The 20,986-nt window shown below is 43.2% G+C and overlaps 1 protein-coding gene across 6 annotated transcripts in view; it reads left to right on the forward strand.

Annotated features, from left to right (window-relative positions):
* The window catches only part of LOC118268768 (protein cycle), a 48,555-nt gene that overhangs the window by 21,744 nt on the left and 5,825 nt on the right, over positions 1 to 20,986 (forward strand). For all 6 annotated transcript variants that reach the window (XM_035583465.2, XM_035583450.2, XM_035583424.2 and 3 more), the window contains 7 exons: positions 13,920 to 14,090; positions 14,700 to 14,807; positions 18,107 to 18,178; positions 18,268 to 18,604; positions 19,489 to 19,606; positions 20,009 to 20,215; positions 20,573 to 20,831. In XM_035583465.2, the coding sequence (XP_035439358.1) occupies positions 13,920 to 14,090; positions 14,700 to 14,807; positions 18,107 to 18,178; positions 18,268 to 18,604; positions 19,489 to 19,606; positions 20,009 to 20,215; positions 20,573 to 20,831 (1,272 nt within the window). The remainder of the gene's footprint in view (positions 1 to 13,919; positions 14,091 to 14,699; positions 14,808 to 18,106; positions 18,179 to 18,267; positions 18,605 to 19,488; positions 19,607 to 20,008; positions 20,216 to 20,572; positions 20,832 to 20,986) is intronic.

Raw genomic sequence — 20,986 nt, forward strand, 5'->3', positions numbered from 1 at the left:
TAGTCCGCTTGAAAATGCATTCATCCATAGCTACGATAGGATGCTTGACCCAAATATGAAATCAGTATGATTTGTATAGAGCAATAGATGTATGTGGAGATGTAACAAAAGTGATTGAACTCCGGGGCGATTGAGTTGCCAACCGGTGCGAACTCCTAGTGCACATTATTCGCGGTGACCCACATCCGAGAGCTAGCGCCGAATGTATGTGCATTGTGCATGTGTGTGATTGTGTGCATCGCACAGTCATTGCTTGTTGCTAGCAGTTTAATTCACCCGCACTTTGAACCTGTTTAGTGGTTACTCACACTTGAAGGACAGGCTGTTTATTTTTTACCGATAGTAATGGTGCTTTTCTAACAGAGTTATGCTATGTAGCTTTGCCACGAAGATGTTATAACTAAGCTGTGAAATTATGTGAGCTGTGAAGCTATATAGCTGTGCGGAGTGTGCGGGAAAGATGCGCGGCTTGAAAATGCAAGGTATCGATAGTAAGGAAGCTATCCATAGCACACATCCATAGCACGCATCTGTCCATATAAAAAAAAACATATCTTAGCTGAGTCCGTTTCCACCAGTGCTAAGCTATGTGTACCAATGAATATGAATGGTGGAAGCCAAACGCATCTACAGAAACGTAGCTTAGCACATCTCTGGTGGAAAATCATCCTAAATCTCTGCTATGACGTACGCACTAGAAACTGTAATAGTAACACTGATTAAAACAGATTTATAAGTAAAGGCTATAATCCTATTTGCTACGGAATACTAACTTACGTAGCATAGCTGCGTGGTATATAAAGTATTACGTATTGCGCAGACGTAATCGTACCTTACTACTAAAGTCAGTGACGGTAAGGTCCCCTTGGCCAGCATTCCAATTATTTCCAACGGTGGACCGAGCCGAGTGATAAGGATATGAGTCTGAGGCAGGCGTGAAAACATGGCCAACTGACCTACCGATACCTACTGTGAATTGAGATTGTAATGCACACTATGCTAACAATACTTTGTTTTTTGAGGGGGGAAAATCATCCAATGACTTCTCCCGCCTTGGGTGAGGCGGGTGGAGTGTCAGACTCTTACTGACTAAAAACCACCCCGATCCTTCTCCAGCTTTCTTTGAGCAGGAGCCCCGGTAACCTTTAACGTTGTCCGCAGCTCCGGAATGCTAATAATACTGCTTGCACTAATGTTATGGTCCCTATGGTTTGCGTGCGGCCATATTGAGTACTTAAGTACTTAAGTACTCTCGTTTACTGTGTACGCATATTTTAATTTTCGATGACTCGGGTCAATTGACGGGCGCGTTGACTACCGGCGGCGTAACGGCGATGCGATGACTTCTGACAGCCTGTCGCACTTGTCGCATCGCACGTCCGCGTCCGCGACCCTTGGATTGAGGCCCCATTTGTCCGTTGTGACGTGGTTGTGTCGTTTTCCATATATTTTTTATGACATGCCCCATTACATCATTGCATCGTCCCGAGTGACGTTGTAACGGTTTGGCGAGAGACGAAGCGGGAAGTAGAGTGTTGTGATGCGATGCAATGCAGCGCAACGGACAAATAGGGCCTCGCTCTTACGTGAATTTCGACGGCAAACGTTACGTTACGTTAATGTTCATTCACAAATTAGCAGCGCCCCTGGCGAAAACGTAAAGAAACTTGACAGTATGACTATGAGTTGACATTACGTAAAAATTATTCGTAAACTTAGCTCTTTTCGGGATGATGGCAGTACGAGCACAGAATAATAAGTACAAGTAGTACGAGTTACAATATTGACATTAGTAGGTATAATCACAGTAAAGGTGAAACCGCACTAGCGCGGCACTACAGCGGAGAGGCGCGCCGCGGCACCGGAGCGGCGCGGCAAAAAAATATAATTGCCACTGTTTATTATGGAATAAAACGCACTGTAGCGGTCCTGCAGCAAAGCAGCGCGGAGCGTCGCGACAAAGTTGACTCCCGGAGAATATTTTGCCGCTCCGGTCGAGGCGCGCAGCTCCGCTGCCGCTAGTGCGGCATAGCTAGCTGTAATTCTATATGAGGTTTAATAATTTGCAATAGTTCATAAAACTTCTCCTTTGTCATCCTGAAGTAAGTATGGAATCGTGTAAGGTCTCTTAAAAGTCTTGGAAAAAGCGTGTGATATTCTCCTTCTTTAAAACGAGAATTTGGAATATCATGCACCCATGTAGACGGTTTTTTATATCTTTGCAGTTGTTCTGCCTCTTCGCATAATAAAGCTACCACTGTCACTTCTTCGGATATTCCGTCCATCTCGTTCGTCAGGTATCCAACAAATGAGATTTTTTTCCGCTCGCTGTAGCACCGCTGCAGTACAGTGCGGTTAGGTAATGCCGCGCCGCTTCGGTGCCGCGACGCGCCTCTCCGCTATAGTGCCTAGTGCGGTTTCACCTTATAGTCCAGTCATTTGGTAGTTTTACCTGGAAAGTTTTCCGGGAGTTTTGAAAATTGGTGACTTTATAGGTTTGGGTATGCTCTTTTCGAATTTCAACTTTGCCACCTCGTACAACCGCCGCTCGCGCCGCCATATTGAAAAAATGGCGCCTAAAAACGGTTTTTTATTAATATCTCCGTTCCGACGCATATTGATATTGTTTGTACACGTGTATTGTTTGTACATCGACGCATTTTACGAAAAAATATTTATCTACAAAATTAAACTAGAAAAAAATTCCTACAATTTATGTATTGATAACTTTTTCATAAAATCAATAGTTTTTAGCGTACGAGCGCCGCAAAGTATTATTCATCTACACCACCACGTGTACAAACAATGTGTGTTGTGTACAAACAATACACGTGTACGTGTAAGATATTAATAAAAAACCGTTTTTAGGCGCCATTTTTTCAATATGGCGGCGCGAGCGGCGGGTTTTCGAGGTGGCAAAGTTGAAATTTGAAAAGAGCATACCCAAATCTATAAATTCACCAATTTTCAAACCTCCCGGAAAACTTTCCAGGTAACCCCCTTTTTATCTACCAAATGACTGGACTATGACATAGACCTGTGTGGAATTTGTAACAAAGGAAATGTTATGCATTATTAATTAATAATATTAACAATGTCGGTAATTCATATTAATTTACAACTGAATATTACTTACATATAGACAAACCACCATTATTATTATTTATTTCGTGAATATTCTACTGTCGTTCAAGTCTCATCTTGTCGCGCACTGGTTATACAATACATTAAATAAAAATGGGCGAGTTGATGGTTTCGTCAGATTATGCTCGATTATGTTCATTTTAAATTATAATTAGATTTATTATGGCTGTGAGGAATTAGGTATTTTGCTTTGAGAATAAATAAAACGCCTACAAGTTTCTTCCTTAATTTTCATACATAATGTAGTAGTAAATGGTATAAATTACTGGTATTAACTGTATACATTAATACAGGATTTTATTCTAATTAGGTATCCCTTTTGTCGATATTTTATTTATGATTTTTTCGTATATTAAAAATGCCATGCCAATAAAAGTTATTTGCCGTTGCCGCATGTGTTCATTAATTATATTAATTAAAATTCAGATTTATTGTTACTGGTTTAGGGAACAGCGAGTAAAGTTCCCTAAGCAAAGGAGGATCCTCCGACCAGGCGAGGTGATCATGCCTGGCGGGCTTTCTGCCCAACTGTTGTTCAATTCGCGTGTAAACTTCGTATGTGCGATGCAGGATATTTATGACGTCATCCGTTGATTTGCTCGTCGATAGTCTATGTGCGACTTCTGTCATCTGTCACTTGTCACTTGTCAATGTGTCGCCACATCACTCCCCCCCAAGACCGGAGGTCGATCCTGGTGAGACGGCTGTCGATGCTTGACGGTGCCAGAGCCAGTGTAGAATGTCCCTAGTTCCAGTGAGTCGGAACTGTGCCGCTGAATGTCCAGTGAGTCGGGTGAGCGGTGCAGGGTGATACTCCAGTGAGTCGGAGTAGTGAGGCTCGCAGTGTCCCACGGTGAGTCGGGGAATTGATGCTGCGAGGGTAGGTGCGTAGTGGCTGGCGTCTGCGTTGACGGGAGGAAGACGTCCTCAGACCGTGTGCAGAGTGCTGTGCCTAGACGCTGATGAGGCCGTAGGGAAGAACCAGGCTGCATATCTTCGATGCAGCGTGTGGTGGTCCCTGATGAGGCCGAGGATGCTGGTTGGCTGCGACTTGATTACCGCCCAGCGGAGAAGTGATGGTTGAGGGAGATGGCGATAAGGATGACGGTGCTGATCTGCTCCGTGAAGGTCGCTTTTAATCACGTCGGGGTCACCACTTTAGGAACAGAGAGTAAAGTTCCCTAAGAAAAGGAGGATCCTCCGACCAGGCGAGGTGATGCCTGGCGGGCTTTCTGCCCAACTGTTGTTCGTTGGGATTTTCTATCCGTGTCAATTCGCATGTAAACTTCGTATGTGCGATGCAGGATATTTATGACGTCATCCGTTGATTTGCTCGTCGATAGTCTATGTGCGACTTCTGTCATCTGTCACTTGTCACTTGTCAATGTGTCGCCACACTGGTATAAAGAATAGTTTTACTTGGCCTGTCACGCTAGTTATGTTGAAGGTGGTTCGATTTAAAGTTAATTTCTGCGGCAGTTATAAGGTTTCACACTTTCTGTGAAATAGTTTGTTTGTGAGGCGGTGGCCTTACTTCATACGTGAAGCAGGCTTCGCGGAGGTAGTGTGAGCAAAACGTCTGCTGATTGTTGCTTGTTAAATTAATTAGTATTATTGTGTTAGCAAACGTCGCCATCGATCGGCGACACTGAAGCCGCAGCGGTGCTTGCTTCCAACTATAATAGGTAGTTAGGTACCTGCTGTAGTACGTTAGTTTGCCCAATGTTTATGAACTAACTATTTATGATTGGGGTAATAATAGAAAGAATTGGTAAACTGCCTAAAATGTGTAAAAATAGGTATTTCATTAGTTTATCGAGGTAGGAGTCCTGTCACTTATGTGTTATGTCTCGTTGTCGAACATATTCTATATTTTTTTGGGACAAATATTTTACTGATTTTGGACACAAAAGGGGTGGCTCGAACCGAGCGATACCACATCCTCACAGAACGGCGTGAAACAAACAGCGCTTGCATTGTGTTTCGCCATGCCATTCTCTTCAATACTCAAATTCCTAACCGCCAAAAGGTCGGCAACGCATTTATAAATTCATACTGATTTTTGTGGTGTCTGTCTGCTCGTTTGGTGGCCTGTACCATAAAACTCCAACCGTGTGAGTGATAGCAGAGTAGAATACCTTAACCACTTTTTTTTTGAGGGGGGAAATTCAATAAACGACTTTTCTCGCCTTGGGCGAGGCGAGGGGGAGTGTCAGACTCTTACTGACTAAAAAACACCCCGTTCCTACTCCTGGTTTTCGGGCTGGAGCCCCGGTAACCCGCTAGGCAGTCTGCAGCTCCGAGTCCTACTTTTACCACTGCCCCTACTCTTCTAGCGGCTGTCATCAGAGTCGACTGGGGGATTGCACATTTAAACTAGACCGGGCAGGAGCGCTCTTTGATAAATCTGAATAGATTATGCAAATAAGCCTATGTGTGAATATAGGCTTAGGGTGTATGGTACCAAACTACAACAAAATATATATATTTTTTTAAACGATTACCTATTTTGTGGATTTCCATAGGAATGTTTCATAAATACCTAAGTTTATGATCTCAATAGAGAGTGCATGAGATGAATTATACTGATCGACTTGGTTGGACGTTTCTCGAGAACTAATGAGGCAATTGTTCAGCAGTGGAGGTCTTTCGGTGGATGATGATGATGGTGGTGGTGATGTGTGTATGTGAAGTAGAATCTTTCAACTAAAGTTTGAATTAGTTATCTTCCTACAACCGATTGAGCTGAACTATTGTACACACGTATTGTTTAAATAAACATAACTGCTAACCTGCACAAGCTTGTTTTTAAATACTTTACAATTATGACTACTATAGTTAATTTTGTTATAGTTACGCGTATACGTAAGTGGCAGTGGCAAATCTTACGTCTCGTCGGTTGGCAAGTAATTATGGAGACTTTACAATCCCTCATGTTTACAGAATTAGAGACAAATCTTGTAGTCTAAGTAGATATTATGTTATTTCTACTATTATTACCAGCTGTGGTCTGAGGAGGCAGGCAAGGGGGCGTGCCTAGCGGCCGCCCACCGCGCCCCGCCCCGCGCTCGCACTTCTAACAAAGAAATCGAGCTAAGCCTTAGAAGTATACATAGGTACTTTGGCCGCCAAACAAATATTGACTGAGCACTCAATGGCCTAGGAATTGCTGCTCCAGCTACTGCCCACCAGTGCAATGCCGTCTCGTCTCGTCCCAAGTTTAACTTTGTGTGAAACTTGAATAATATAATGAATGCTCCGTTATTTCATTATGTAATCGTGTGACTCAGTACTTATGAAGTTCATTGAGTAAAATGTTTAGTTAAACAAGAATGTACTGACTACATAATTGCATAACTTAAATAGTTCCAACTACAAGACGGAGTCAGGTAGGAAAACTATGGCGAAGTTGGTTTGGTAGGTAGGTTAGGTCATTTGGTACTATTTCTGTCCCTAATAGTCGCGAGTATTAAGTAGCTCTCTCTTATCTCTTAAGGAATTAATGCTAATAACTAGTGGTACTTTACTTACACAAGTTACGAGCTTAGCTACGGGTTAGCTTAGCTTAGTTGGTGCACCCAAACCAACGAAATAAAAAAAATATGAGTACAACAGCACTATTCCACTCAATATTTTCAAAAATTCTAGACGAGCCTATCAGTTCCTAACTTACTCCTATGAGAAGAAATGCCGAAACAAACTCGGAGGTCCGTGAACGACAGTGTTCACATACAGTAAACATCGTTTAAGCGTCGTATTTAGGCCTCGTTTCATAATTAATCATAATTTCCATGCTCTAGCGCTCATCCAGGCGCAGCATGGTGCCACCTACTGGAACCAGCGTTTACTGACCTGTGTACTGTGTATCATACTATAAGTACCTAACTATATGACATCTATGATATGTTTAACACTTTGCCATGGGGCTTAATTTTACTCGTATGCTCTATTTATAATAACGTAGGATGTGAGAAAACACTTATAAGTACATATTTTTTTTGCGGACGGGGGGTACCTTCAAAAGACGCCTAGATTTTTAGGGAGAAAGCGTAGGGTACTATTTAAACCGGGGGCCCCGGTTCCTCTAAATAGACCAGCTCCAGAAGGCGAGAAAATACCTAGGACAACAGACTTATAAAAAAAAACTACAACATCACAAGATTCTGATTCATTGATGATTGATGATGATGATTTATATCTACCCAAAGACCCTTCCTTGACATACTCTCTTGCCAGCTGGCTGCTCCTCCCGGTTAACTGATTGTAGGACCCTGCTACTGTAGGACAGTAGGTGACACGCACCTTTGTAACGATACACAAGTACTTCCACATCCAGTCACCAATATTACGTCACTGTATCTACATACTACTACGTAGGTTCGCGTACTATATGTATATGCAATTTCAATTATACCTGAACTGCAATGAGTGGTCTTGTAGTTGCATCGATACAAGTATGTATGCGGTGAATCAGTCGGCTTGTTGGAAATAAACATGATTCATAACCGATGCTTATAGGTCCCCAGCTGTTCGATTACATCGATTTGTAATAAGTATTCAGTATTATATTTACATTTCTAGGTAGAATTTTTAATTAAGTTGCCTGAAAATGAAATGTGAATGATGAAACTTGGCGCTGCTGCTTCTCTAAGAAACAAGTTAAAGCATATGATGTTTTATTGTATTGCATTATGATGCCATGTACATACCTGTGACCTAATTGATGAGTCAGACTCGCAAATTCATGGCATTTTTGGAGGGGTATCATCCAATGACTTCTCCCACTTGGGTGAGGTGAGAGAGCGTCAGACTCTTATTGAATAAAAAACCAACCCGTTCTTACTCCTTAGAGCACCCCGGTTCCCGCAGTTAGCATGTTTGCAGCTCCGAGGATACAAACCTAAAACCTCAGCCTTCTTCTTACTTCAAGTCTTTGATCTACAAATCTAAAGTGCCTTCCTTAATTATGCCGTTTATTCCGAGATGTTCTAAGATTATTTTGTGCATGGCATTGCTCTTCACATGCCTACCTATTCGCGAAATATTATGGAGACAATGATATCTCAAATAAGTGGACTAAAATATTAATCAGTTCAACCACACTATTGGGAACCTTTTAAGCCGGAAAACGAACAGACGCATCACCTGATGGCAAGCAATCGTTGCCTCCCATGAACACCCGAAACACCAGAGGCGTTACAAGTACGTTGCCGGCCTTTGGGGGGTTAGGAATTTAAAGGTTATTGGGGAATCGGGGATTGAGAAGAAGGTTAATTAGGCTTCCGGTAACCTCACTCACACGACGAAACACAACACTAGCGTTGTTTCACGTCGGCTTTCTATGAGGACGTGGTATCACTCCGGTCGAGCCGGTCCATACCTGCCGAAGCATGGATCTCCAACACTTTGAACTTGAGGGAAGAAAATATCTTATAGTGCTTCAATTGAACGTAGCGTAAGTCAGTACGTAACTGAGTACTTATTTAATAGTTGAAGTTAGTATTTCTCGCTAGTCATAACCCACGCCGCGCCGCCAAGGGAATACGTAACCTTTGATAAAGATTTTTAAACAAAACCCAACCAAAGAGCAAAAAGAACTTCATTGAAAATGCTGTTTCTGTGTTACGTAAGTTATAAGGAGCTACTCACAGATTTACGTATGTTACGTTATTTATCAGATCAGTCCAAAGACTTTGACTGAAATTACACAATTTAATCTTCTTCTTCTTCTTATATATAAAAATGAATTTCTGTTTGTTAGTCTCGCTAAAACTCGAGAACGGCTAAACCGATTTGACTAATTTTGATCTTCAATTATTTGTGGAGTGAGAAAACGATGTTTGAGGCGATACGAAGTTTACCGGGATATCTTAGTTATATTATATTTCCAACGACTTTTGGAACAACTTCAAATAATCCTTTTTTTTTTGTTTATGATGATTCCTTGGTGGCGTGCGTCAGTCAGTCAGTCCGCTTCATCCTCCTCATGCGAGGGGAATCCATGAAGGATTTCAGAAGTAAAAAAGATGACTAAGCGAAGTTCGTACTCCAACCTGCAGGGTTGTAAATAACTTAACGAATGAAATGACGGTATTCTGGTGTGTCCGCGGCAGGCACACATCTGTACATTGTACATATCTAATGTATACCCTTAACATAGCTCAGCAAGCAACCAGCAGCATTTGGCAAAAGGCTCGCCCCCTATTACACGGGACTTATAACACCAATGGTGAAAAAACTGGGTGTACATTGTATAGCGGCATTACGTGCCGTAATGTGCACCTCTGCCTACGCCTTCGGGATGAAAGGCGTGACGTTGTGTAGTTGTTTTTAGCAAGCAACTAGTGAAATAGATGCCGTCTGCGTTGATAATCCATACCCTGGCTAGCGACACACAACACACACAGCGGCTATAATCTGGTAGAGAGCTTTTGTTCCAATTAAAACAGCGATTTTCATTGACTCGGACAAGATCCACCGATTCGAACGCTTAATTGAAATGTCTAACCTGACATCTGATATACCCGTGTAATCGTGCGGACAGCTCAACTATCGCCATGGGGTACACGGAACTGATAAATGAACAGGGCATTTTACTCTCATTTGAGTTAATTAATATACAATTGAGACAGTTTCGTCAATAACAAGTCGGAAAATTAATTATACGAGCAACTCGACTAGTTTCAAGCCATCTTGTGGCTCATATCCCGGAGTAGCAGCGCGACAATCGCCGCGTCGTGTGTCGCGGAATGTTGCTTATGAATATGAGCCTCTAAGATGGATTGAAACTAGTCGACTTCCTCGTCAAACAGTTACGTGAGTAAGCCGATAACATAATAATTAATTTAGTATGTCTCACGAAAGTTATAATAAAGTCGGAAAATATTACTTGCAGTACATAAATGAATGAAATAATTTTACAATTCATTTCAAAGTTTTCTTTTTTTATCTGTTATTTTGCTAAGCGAAACGGTAGCCGCTATGTTATTATGTCATATCGTAACATAAACAGCGTCCGTCCTGGCAAAGTAATTCGTTCGAGTGCTGTTGAAGTGTTGGTGCTGATAGTTTAAATTGCATTCTTCGCGACGACTTGCTGTTGACTGGCGTCCTGACGTCATGAGGGAGCGACATCTCCATGTCGGTCCTACTAACTAAACTATTCGCGCCTAAGTTTAAATTCTAAAAAATCTTTTTTATTTCTAATGCACTTATCGATTAAATAAGAATTTAGTAATTTTTTAGTTCATGATCAGCGTAGGATTGAATTGAGATGCAGAAAGGGTGTAATAAATACCCTATTGTTTATTAAAAAAGATACAAACTAATAAATATCTATTATATTTATAGGTATAGGTAGTTTCCTAAATGATACTTTAATGTCTACAAATATTTAAATGTCCGTCTGGTATATAAGTCTATAACATTAGATACGTATTTCTGCATTGGTTGGAAATATCGTGTGACGTCACGATTTAGCATATTTTATACTGAGTGGTATAGCGACCTTTAAAGGCGAGGATTTAAACTTAGGAGTGGTGTAAATCTTAGTATCCGTATCGATATTACAAAATAAAGTATAGGTCTAGGTATATGTTTCATTATGTAATTGATGGACTAAATAGATTTTCAATTTCCATACCTTATCAACCACACTATTATGAGTTTTTTCTTCAAATGAGAGCACTTTTTTGAGGGGGAAAATCATGCCATAGCGAGAGGGAGTGGCAGACTCTTACTGACTAAACCTAAAAAAGCTGAAGTAGGAACAGTCCTACTTCAGCTTTTCGAACCGGATCTCCGGTAAATCCGCTAGGCAGCTAGGGCCCCATCTGTAGTGGTCTGATGCTCATTGAGACGCGCGCGGAACGCGACGCCCCGTACGCACGGGAAATGAGAGCACCGGGCAGTGTATATAGTATTTATCATTTTACTTATACTGCAGTTTTGAAGCTATACTACATTAAAGTCAATTCAATATATTTGTCTGTCAGCCGATCTACAAATAATAATATTTATTAATGACGTAATAAGTTTAGGGAACAGAGAGTAAAGTTCCCTAAACAAAGGAGGATCCTCCGACCAGGCGAGGTGATCATGCCTGGCGGGCTTTGCCCATCTGTTGTTCGTTGGGATTTTCTACCCGTGTTAATTCGCATGTAAACTTCGTATGTGCGATGCAGGATACTTATGACGTCATCCGTTGATTTGCTCGTCGATAGTCTATGTGCGACTACTGTCATCTGTCACTTGTCAGAGTGTCGCCACATCACTCCCCCAAGACCGGAGGTCGATCCTGTTGAGACGGCTGTCGATGCTTGAGATGGGCGGTGCCAGAGCCAGTGTAGAATATCCCTAGTTCCAGTGAGTCGGAACTGTGCCGCCGAATACCCAGTGAGTCGGGTGAGCGGTGCAGGGTGATACTCCAGTGAGTCGGAGTAGTGAAGCTCGCAGTGTCCCACGGTGAGTCGGGGAATTGATGCTGCGAGGATAGGCGCGTAGTGGCTGGCGTCTGCGTTGACGGGAGGAAGACGTCCTCAGACCGTGTGCAGAGTGCTGTGCCTAGACGCTGATGAGGCCGTAGGGAAGAACCAGGCTGCATATCTTCGATGTAGCGTGTGGTGGTCCCTGATGAGGCCGAGGATGCTGGTTGGCTGCGACTTGATTACCGCTCAGCGGAGAAGTGATGGGTGAGGGAGATGGCGATAAGGATGACGAACAGCATCACTTTAGGGAACAGCGAGTAAAGTTCCCTAAGAAAAGGAGGATCCTCCGACCAGGCGAGGTGATCAGCCTGGCGGGCTTTCTGCCCAACTGTTGTTCGTTGGGATTTTCTATCCGTGTTAATTCGCATGTAAACTTCGTATGTGCGATGCAGGATACTTATGACGTCATCCGTTGATTTGCTCGTCGATAGTCTATGTGCGACTACTGTCATCTGTCACTTGTCAGAGTGTCGCCACATAAGTAATATTAGCTGTGAACAGCTTTGCAAGGATTGCAGGTTTGTGTAATATAAGCCACATTTTCTTGTTGCACAATTATAGCTATGTAAAGTGGATTATACTAGAATTTTAGTCGAGTTTAGTGGCTCTACTGCCTCTTCTGGACCAAAATCAAAGCGATTACACTAACGTAGTACGAACAAGGTGTGGCGACACATTGACAAGTGACAGATGACAGAAGTCGCACATAGACTATCGACGAGCAAATCAATGGATGACGTCACAAATATCCTGCATCGCACATATTAAGTTTGCATGCGAATTAACACGGATAGAAAATCCCAACGAACAACAGTCGGGCAGAAAGCCCGCCAGGCTGATCACCTCGCCTGGGCGGAGGATCCTCCTTTTCTTAGGGAACTTTACTCTCTGTTCCCTAAAGTGGTGACCCCGACGTGATTGAAACCAACCTTCACGGAGCAGATCAGCACCGTCACCCTCATTGCCATCTCCCTCACCCATCACTTCTCCGCCGAGCGGTAATCAAGTCGCAGCCAACCAGCATCCTCGGCCTCATCAGGGACCACCACATGCTACATCGAAGATATGCAGCCTGGTTCTTCCCTACGGCCTCATCAGCGTCTAGGCACAGCACTCTCTGCACACGGTCTGAGGACGTCTTCCTCCCGTCAACGCAGACGCCAGCCACTACGCACCTACCCTCGCAGCATCAATTCCCCGACTCACCGTGGGACACTCCGAGCCTCACTACTCCGACTCACTGGAGTATCACCCTGCACCGCTCACCCGACTCACTGGGCATTCAGCGGCACAGTTCCGACTCACTGGAACTAGGGACATTCTACACTGGCTCTGGCACCGCTCATCTCAAGCATCGACAGCCGTCTCAACAGGATCGACCTCCGGTCTTGGGGGGGAGTGATGTGGCGACACATTGACAAGTGACAGATGACAGAAGTCGCACATAGACTATCGACGAGCAAATCAATGGATGACGTCACAAATATCCTGCATCGCACATATTAAGTTTGCATGCGAATTAACACGGATAGAAAATCCCAACGAACAACAGTTGGGCAGAAAGCCCGGCAGGCTGATCACCTCGCCTGGTCGGAGGATCCTCCTTTTCTTAGGGAACTTTACTCTCTGTTCCCTAAAAAGGCATTAGTCTGCTATTACGATAGTTGCTAAATTGTATTAAGTACATTGATTTCGTGATTACCGATTTTGGGAAGTTTGGTAATCTCCTAATATAATAGCATCGGTCGGTGTCTGACTAATTAAAAAAATATGGCAATAGGCCCCTATTACATGGGACTTATAACACAAATGGTGAAAAGTGGATGAACATTGTATAGCGGCATTACGTGCCGTAATGTGAAGTGGTTCACCACTGCCTGCCCCTTCGGGGATAAAAGGCGTACACACGTAACTAAAGTATTATTTCACACAAACTAATGGTTTCAAGCCTATCGTACAAATTGTCAACGAAACTTACTCATGTATAAAGCTACTTAAAAGGGTATAAAAGACCAATGGTCGATGTTTTACCGTATTTTTTTGGTGGTACTAGTATGTATACTGTACCATATCTATACGTACTAATATACAAAGCTGAAGAGTTTGTCTGTTTGAACGCGCTAACTCAATAATAAGAGCGAGCAGCAGAAACAGAGAAACTGCGCTCCCGTAGCTAAGTGATGCAACACTTAAATGCATATCTAGTGACTAGTAAATCTCTATTTTCTCCATTGCTGAAAAATGTAAGTTTGCAGGAGTGGCTATTTACCATAGGACTTGTTTGTACAGGGCCGGCGCGAGCGCGGCGCCGGCGTATGAGCTGACGGCGGGCGCGGGCGGCGGCGCGGGCGCCTGCGCGGAGTCCACCGGCACGCTCGCGCACGCCCCGCACCAGCCTGCCATGCAGCAGTCGTCGCATCAACACCACCATGACCCCCGCAAACGAAAGACGTCACATTAGTAAGCATTATCGATTATTGACTATTTTATTCATTCTGCCGCCAGTAGGGATGATGACATCTACTCTTAGTCACAAAATCTTTCGATTCTTATTCTGCCCAAATTAAATATTTCACACGAGCGAATTCTCGGGCAATTGCTTGTTCATAAATGTAAAGTTTGAAACAATTGGCCGGTATGTAATAGAAGGTACGTTACCGCAATTTCGCGAGCTTTTCCTGTGTCGCAATCGGAATGTCACCCCTACATGGGTAATGAGCGACGAATCCACCACAGTTTGGCCGCGATCACTTCTCGGGGCAGTCGCATTTTTTGAGGAAAGTATAAGAATTTAGCCATGGATGACTTCGTGTGGGACGATGAAAGCTTTTTCATGCTGGTAGATTCCTACAACGACCTCGACCAGACGCTGATACCAAAAACCTTAACAGAGCCAGACTTATCAGTAGGATTGCACATGGATGACTTGGATAGCCTGATTGGATTTGGATCTGCACCTAGGAGGGCGCGCAGCGTGCCACCCAATGCCGGTTCGACCAGGTACGGCGTCCGGTAAGCACGCATCACACGATGCACGTGACTTGCTAACGACTCCTCTTGGCTTTACAGCAATTCGGACAGCTACGAGATGTCTGGCTGCGAGGCGGGGCTGGCGGCGCCGTCCGTGCCCCTGCACGCGCCAGCCAGCGCCACGCGGAAGAGGAAACCGTCTTCCTTGTGAGTACTTCGTCTTATTGACATATTAGCATATTCATTCTCATTTATTTATTTACCATACTTGTTGATTACATTTTTAAATATTTAATTAGAAAAAAAAACATTTAAAAATATAAAAAGCAGTAGCCCACCAGTAACGGGATAAATCTACGGAATGAAGCTACCGGTCAGGGCTCAAGAGAATGAAAGAATTTCCGGACAACACGCGCTGTGTCCAGAAGTACAGTCTTCTGCATCAGGCTCTTGATCCAACCGTCTAACGTTAGTCTACTCAGGTGTTGGTCGAGGCTTTTGGCTATGAAGCTATTGGCAGATACGACTATCGGCACAATGATTTATTTAGCATAATTTAATGTTATAGGCCAGAAAATATATTGACCACATCAAATTTTTTTTTTAATGATAAATATAGTCTGTTGATATAGGTACTAAAATCTGTTCCTAAATGTTACAAACCCCTTTCCCAAAAACCTCATCATAATCAGTTTGGCCAATAGCGAGTTTCCAAAAAATGAGGAGGTGGTCAATTTAGCCAGTATTTTTTTTCTATATGCATTCATTGCGCTGAGTTTTATGAACCTATGTACATGATTCGTTTTTATTCGACGTGGAATATTTGTTTGGATCATATTTGATTAAAATTGGTCAAGTAGTTTTTTTATTTTATAAGCCTTGCAACTACTTGCCTGATAACATAGGGTGATTTTCCTCCTGAGATATGCTACGTTGCTGTGGATGCGTTTGGCCTCCACCAATCATTGATGAATAATGATAAATGATATTTATTTTTGTAAATAGGTTACAAGATAACACTTTTACACGCCAATCTCTAAAATAACTAGATCAGGCCGGCATTGGTACACATAGCTTAACATTGGTGGCAATGGACTGAATAGCTTAGCTGAGTCCACTGCCACCATTTTTTTTTTATTGGTGGCAATGGACTCAGCTAAGCTATTCTTAAGTATGAGCTAAGCTATGACTATATGGAAAGATGCGTGCTACGGATAGCTACATAGCTTAGTATCAGTGGAAACAGTCACATTGTTTTTAAGTGTGGGAGAACCATGCTTCGGCACGAATAGGCCGACGTGAAATAACGCTTGCGTTGTGTGAGTGAGGTTACCGGAGGCCTAATTCCTCCCTTCCCAATCCCCGATTCCCGAACAACAACCCGTAAATTGCTAATCCCCAAAAACCCGCAACACACTTGTATCGCCTCTGGTGTTTTAAGTGTCCATGGGCGGCGGCGATTGCTTATCGTCAGGTGATACGTCTGCTTGTTTATCGGCTTTATGTTTCATAAAAAAAGCTTAGCTATTACATACTCGTAGCGCACATAGCACAATCTGGTGGAAAAGCATCGTAAAACAAAGCGTCTTTCATTATTGAATCGCATCTACAGAGGTTTTTATGTTGTAAACAAAACAATTGAGAAGTAATTTCTGCCTGTCATTATGGACCGCCCATTTAGAAAATAATAAGCCTTCACGTATAGATTAGATAAATAAAACGTATGTACTGATTGTGAACTGAAAACTACGAGTATTAAAACCCGGAAGAAAAATTTTCTCCGCAAACTGTTACTATGCGGAAACTTAATTCACGCTCAACTCAAGTCCTTCAAACGACTAAAACGTAAACAGAAATGACCCTTAAAATATTGACTTTACTCGGCATTACGTAATAACCTATAATTTTTTAAATTCTGTCTTTCGCGAACCCACACAAATTAGAAAGTTACCCTTTGAGTTGGTAACAATACATCCAATTAACCGGGCACGCGAGCACGGGATCGCGGGTACTTCAGTACCCGGGGGCACGGGCACGCGGGCCGCGACGTTGCCTAGCTACAGGCGAGCCGTGGAAAAAGCACCTGTGACAAAAAAGTGTTGAATGTACCACTCCGTTCGTTACACGAGTATGAAGGCCCTACGTACTCTAGGAAAGCGTTCGCTGCCCACGTGACCAAACATACTGTTACCCACACTACAGTAGCGCAGTACGTGCACATTTTCCTTCTCAAAATGTTCAATGAAAGTTTTATGAACGTGTTTATTATTTATTTATTTAAAGTAAAATAGTATGACATTACATTCATCAAACCAAAGCGTTATACATTTAATATACGGTACTAAATTAAATTCGACACAAAATAATAAAACCATAAAAGATAAATAGTACAAATAAAACGAATACAAAAAGGAGAAACAGTAAAGGAAAAAAATAACTTACTAATCACACAACTGCATGCATTGTTTAGAGACAGTCTTTCAGTTTGATGCAAATATATCACACTCTGGTGATGATGCCAGGTTATGAGTAGGTATTGTTGTTTATAGTAAGTAAGTAAGTAGTTAGCAAACTACTTACATACAGCCCAGGGGCTGTGCAGGGCCCCTAGTCTGCTCTGTGTACCCTTATGCCCACAGGGGGATCTGTGATCGTTTAAGTTACGATGACAATTTAAGTAGCCAAATTTGTGGAGTTAATACAGTGTGTAATCAAAGTTGTTGTCCCATGGGCCCGCCGGCCACACTCTTCGAATAGTACGATTAGTCACAGTGAAGTCACTTGTGACCCGAGACCCGACCTTATTTTGTTGTACACCGATTTATTTAAGTGATGTTTACGTACTTCGCCCGTCGATATTATCTCTATCTATCTTTAACATTAATTAAAATCGATTGCTGTTCGTTTGTCTCGCTAAAACTCGAGAACGGCTGGACCGATTTAGTAAATTTTGGTCTTGAAAAATTTTTGGTGAGAAATAAATTGTTGAGTCGGTACGATGTTTGCCGGGCCCGCTAGTTATGAATAAAGTCAATTAGAGTAAGTGCCGTGTCGACAAGGAATAATGACAGATTAGTCTTAAATCTGAGCATACTTCATATTATAAAATACATAGGTACTATAACACTCGTGTAGTAGTACCTTATCAAATAACGCGATCATCTGAAATAATTACTTGGACACACAATATTTCTTTTTTCTAAGAATACGTACACTGTAGGCGGACTAATTGGCGACTACGAAAGTGTCCGGTTCTTATTAAATTTGTCAGCTTCGCCGAGTAGTCAACACATCTGTACTAATCTGTAGCAATAATTAGGAAAGGAAAGGGTATTTAATTTTGGTCACATTACGGAAAGTCTCGTATTTCCGCCTAACTTACTGTAACTTTCTCAATAACGTGTAAATTGTTTATTGATGTACTCGCCTGCCGGGTTCCTTTATACTATCGCGGGGATCTGATATCGATCGAATGCGAATAAATATTATATGGTTTTTCTTTACAGCGGTACGGGCAGCGCGTATGACGATGACGGCGGTGACGATGCGCGATCCAGTCGCACGCTGCCTGACAAGAAGTAAGTTAAGAGCTTCATTGCAGTTCACAGCTCCAGCATTATTAGTATTAGTATAAGTACTACATTATGTTGGTCGTTGCACGTTGCAGACAAAACCACAGCGAGATCGAAAAGCGGCGGCGCGACAAGATGAACACGTACATATCGGAGCTGAGCGCCATGATCCCGATGTGCGGCGCTATGGCGCGCAAGTTGGACAAGCTGACGGTGCTGCGCATGGCGGTGCAGCACCTGCGCTCGGTGCGCGGCGCGCTGTCCGCCTGCCCACTGACGGCGCGGCCGCGGCCCGCCTTCCTATCCGAGCGTGAACTCAACCAGCTGATCCTCCACGCGGCCCATGACTCCTTCCTACTAGTGGTGGGCTGCGACCGCGGCCGCCTGCTCTACGTCTCCGCGTCCGTCAAGCAGATGCTGCACTACGACCAGGTTGGTCCCACACACTGCGTGTCCGCTCAGCGTCTGCATGCGTTCATTGTGCGATACTCCCGATTTGTTCATGTGTTCCCTGTTCATACAATGCGCTCGCAAATGTTTAATTTGTACTTCAATGCATTGCATATTTATTATATAGATAGTTAGATACGGATAATCATCGCTGGCTCTTAACGTTTTTTTTTGTCACTTGAGTGCTATTACGTGTGCATATTGTATTTACATAATATTGCTAAATATTACAGTGTGTATGATGTTTCCTCGTACGTAATTAGCTATCATCTGCTACGCTTCCTCCTCTAATTACTATCCGCTGACGTCAAGCGATCACTTTGCATTATTGTCGGACAACTGCAATTTTGTTATTGCTTGCGCTGTCCTTGGCGTTGTGGTAAACCGCAACTCGTTACAAACTTGTTATAAAAATGTAATCTGACATAATAGCAATTTAAAATTATGTATATTCATTTAAAAAAATGTAATTCTATTTATTTAGTAAGGAACTATTTCTCAATATCTAGATAGCTGTTATGTACATTGTACATAAGAAAGAATTCCCAAAAATGTACAAAGCAAAAACCCAGAATCGTTTAAATTCAATCATTGTTTTCGATTAATCGACCATCGCCAACTAATAAAAAATCGTGATTAATTGTACGAGTATCACAACCAGTTTATTATGTGCGCGCTTTGTAGGATTTTCCGCAGATTTAACAGTAGTTTACATTGGTATTTCGAACAAAACTTTAGGGGGGTTTGCACGTAAATCTAGTTCTTTATAAGAAAGAGATGACGGATACAGACTCATTTCATTGGTAACACACGGTAGTACAAAGTTGTGAGTGGTGCGAATAACGGTGAGGTAATGTTGTCCACAGACAGAGCTGCTTGGCCAGAGCCTGTTCGACATCCTGCACCCCAAGGACGTGGCCAAGGTGAAGGAGCAACTGTCCTCCTCCGACCTCAGCCCCCGGGAGCGACTCATCGATGCTAAGAGTGAGTGTCCACTCCCAATATTTCTTCTAATAAACATTGCTTGCGATAAAGGGCTACTATGTGATAAGTAGAAATAGGTCCCAGTACCTGATATGAACATTAATTGAATGATTTCTTCTTTCATAAATATGCAATAAAGTAAAAAAAGGTTTATGCCCGAATACTCAAACGCTTCTCAATTTTAAGACGCTCTCAAAACTAGTTCTGTCGCTATGAATTCTTTATAAAATGACAGAGATAGCACGATATTTAAGTACAACTTAAAATTGTGTAGCATTTCAGTATTCGGGCGTTAGTATGTTAGGATATTGACCACGGACGAAGCCTTGAGCGGAAAGCTGTATTAACTGTTACCTAGTGAAACTATGTGTGACGGGTGGTGTACGGTGTGTGGTTGTGTAGCCATGCTGCCGGTGAAGGCGGACGTGCAGGCGGGCGCGTCGCGGCTGTGCCCGGGCGCGCGCCGCTCCTTCTTCTGCCGCATCAAGTGCAAGGCGTCGGCCGAGGCGCCGCCGCCCGAGTCCGTGCCCATCAAGGAGGAGGCCGAGCCCACCGCCAAGCTGCGCAAGAAGTCCAATGAGAAGAAGTACTGCGTTGTCCAGTGCACCGGTAATATATTACATTCTTATATTTACATCATAAATGAATTCTCCCCACTCGAGCACCCGCTACTGTAGAGCGACCGGGCCCTGGTACCAATACCGGGTTAGTTTACAGGTGATTTTTTACTCGCTATATGTTGCCGTGGCTCCGGCTTGAAACAAAAGTTGGAATGGAATAAATTTTACGGTTTTAATAGATTTTTTTGGTTAAAGTCTGATACTCCCTCATGCCCGGAATGTAGACGTGTGTAGATGATGATTTTCCCCCTCAAAATAATAAGTGTGCATATAGCCATGGTGCATCTATACCAAAACCTCCGTTGGGGGTCAACACCTTGATGATTACGTTTTGTAAATTGTGCAGGCTACCTGAAGTCGTGGGCCCCGGCGGAGATGTCTGAGGGTGGTGGCGGTGGCGGGGGCGGCGGGGGTGGCGCCAGCTCGGCCGAGGTGTCGGACGACGGCGAGCAGTGCAACATGTCGTGCCTGGTGGCGGTGGGGCGCGCGCTGCCCGACCTGGCGCCCGCCGCCACCGCCTTCGTCTGTCCACCGCCGCCCACGCGCCAGCTGCAGTACGTCTCGCGGCACGCACCCGATGGCAAATTCCTCTTCGTCGACCAGAGGCACGTATACACGACACACACGTTGCAATTGGGTAGTTTCCTAGGTCAAAAATAAATTATTTTGATATTTCAATATAATAAATTATCCCAAAATAATCGTATTTTCATTCATTCATTATATATAGACGATATACTTATTTATTTAATTTTTCTTG

This window comes from Spodoptera frugiperda, chromosome 25 (genome assembly GCF_023101765.2).
Source record: "Spodoptera frugiperda isolate SF20-4 chromosome 25, AGI-APGP_CSIRO_Sfru_2.0, whole genome shotgun sequence".
Lineage (NCBI taxonomy): Eukaryota > Metazoa > Arthropoda > Insecta > Lepidoptera > Noctuidae > Spodoptera > Spodoptera frugiperda.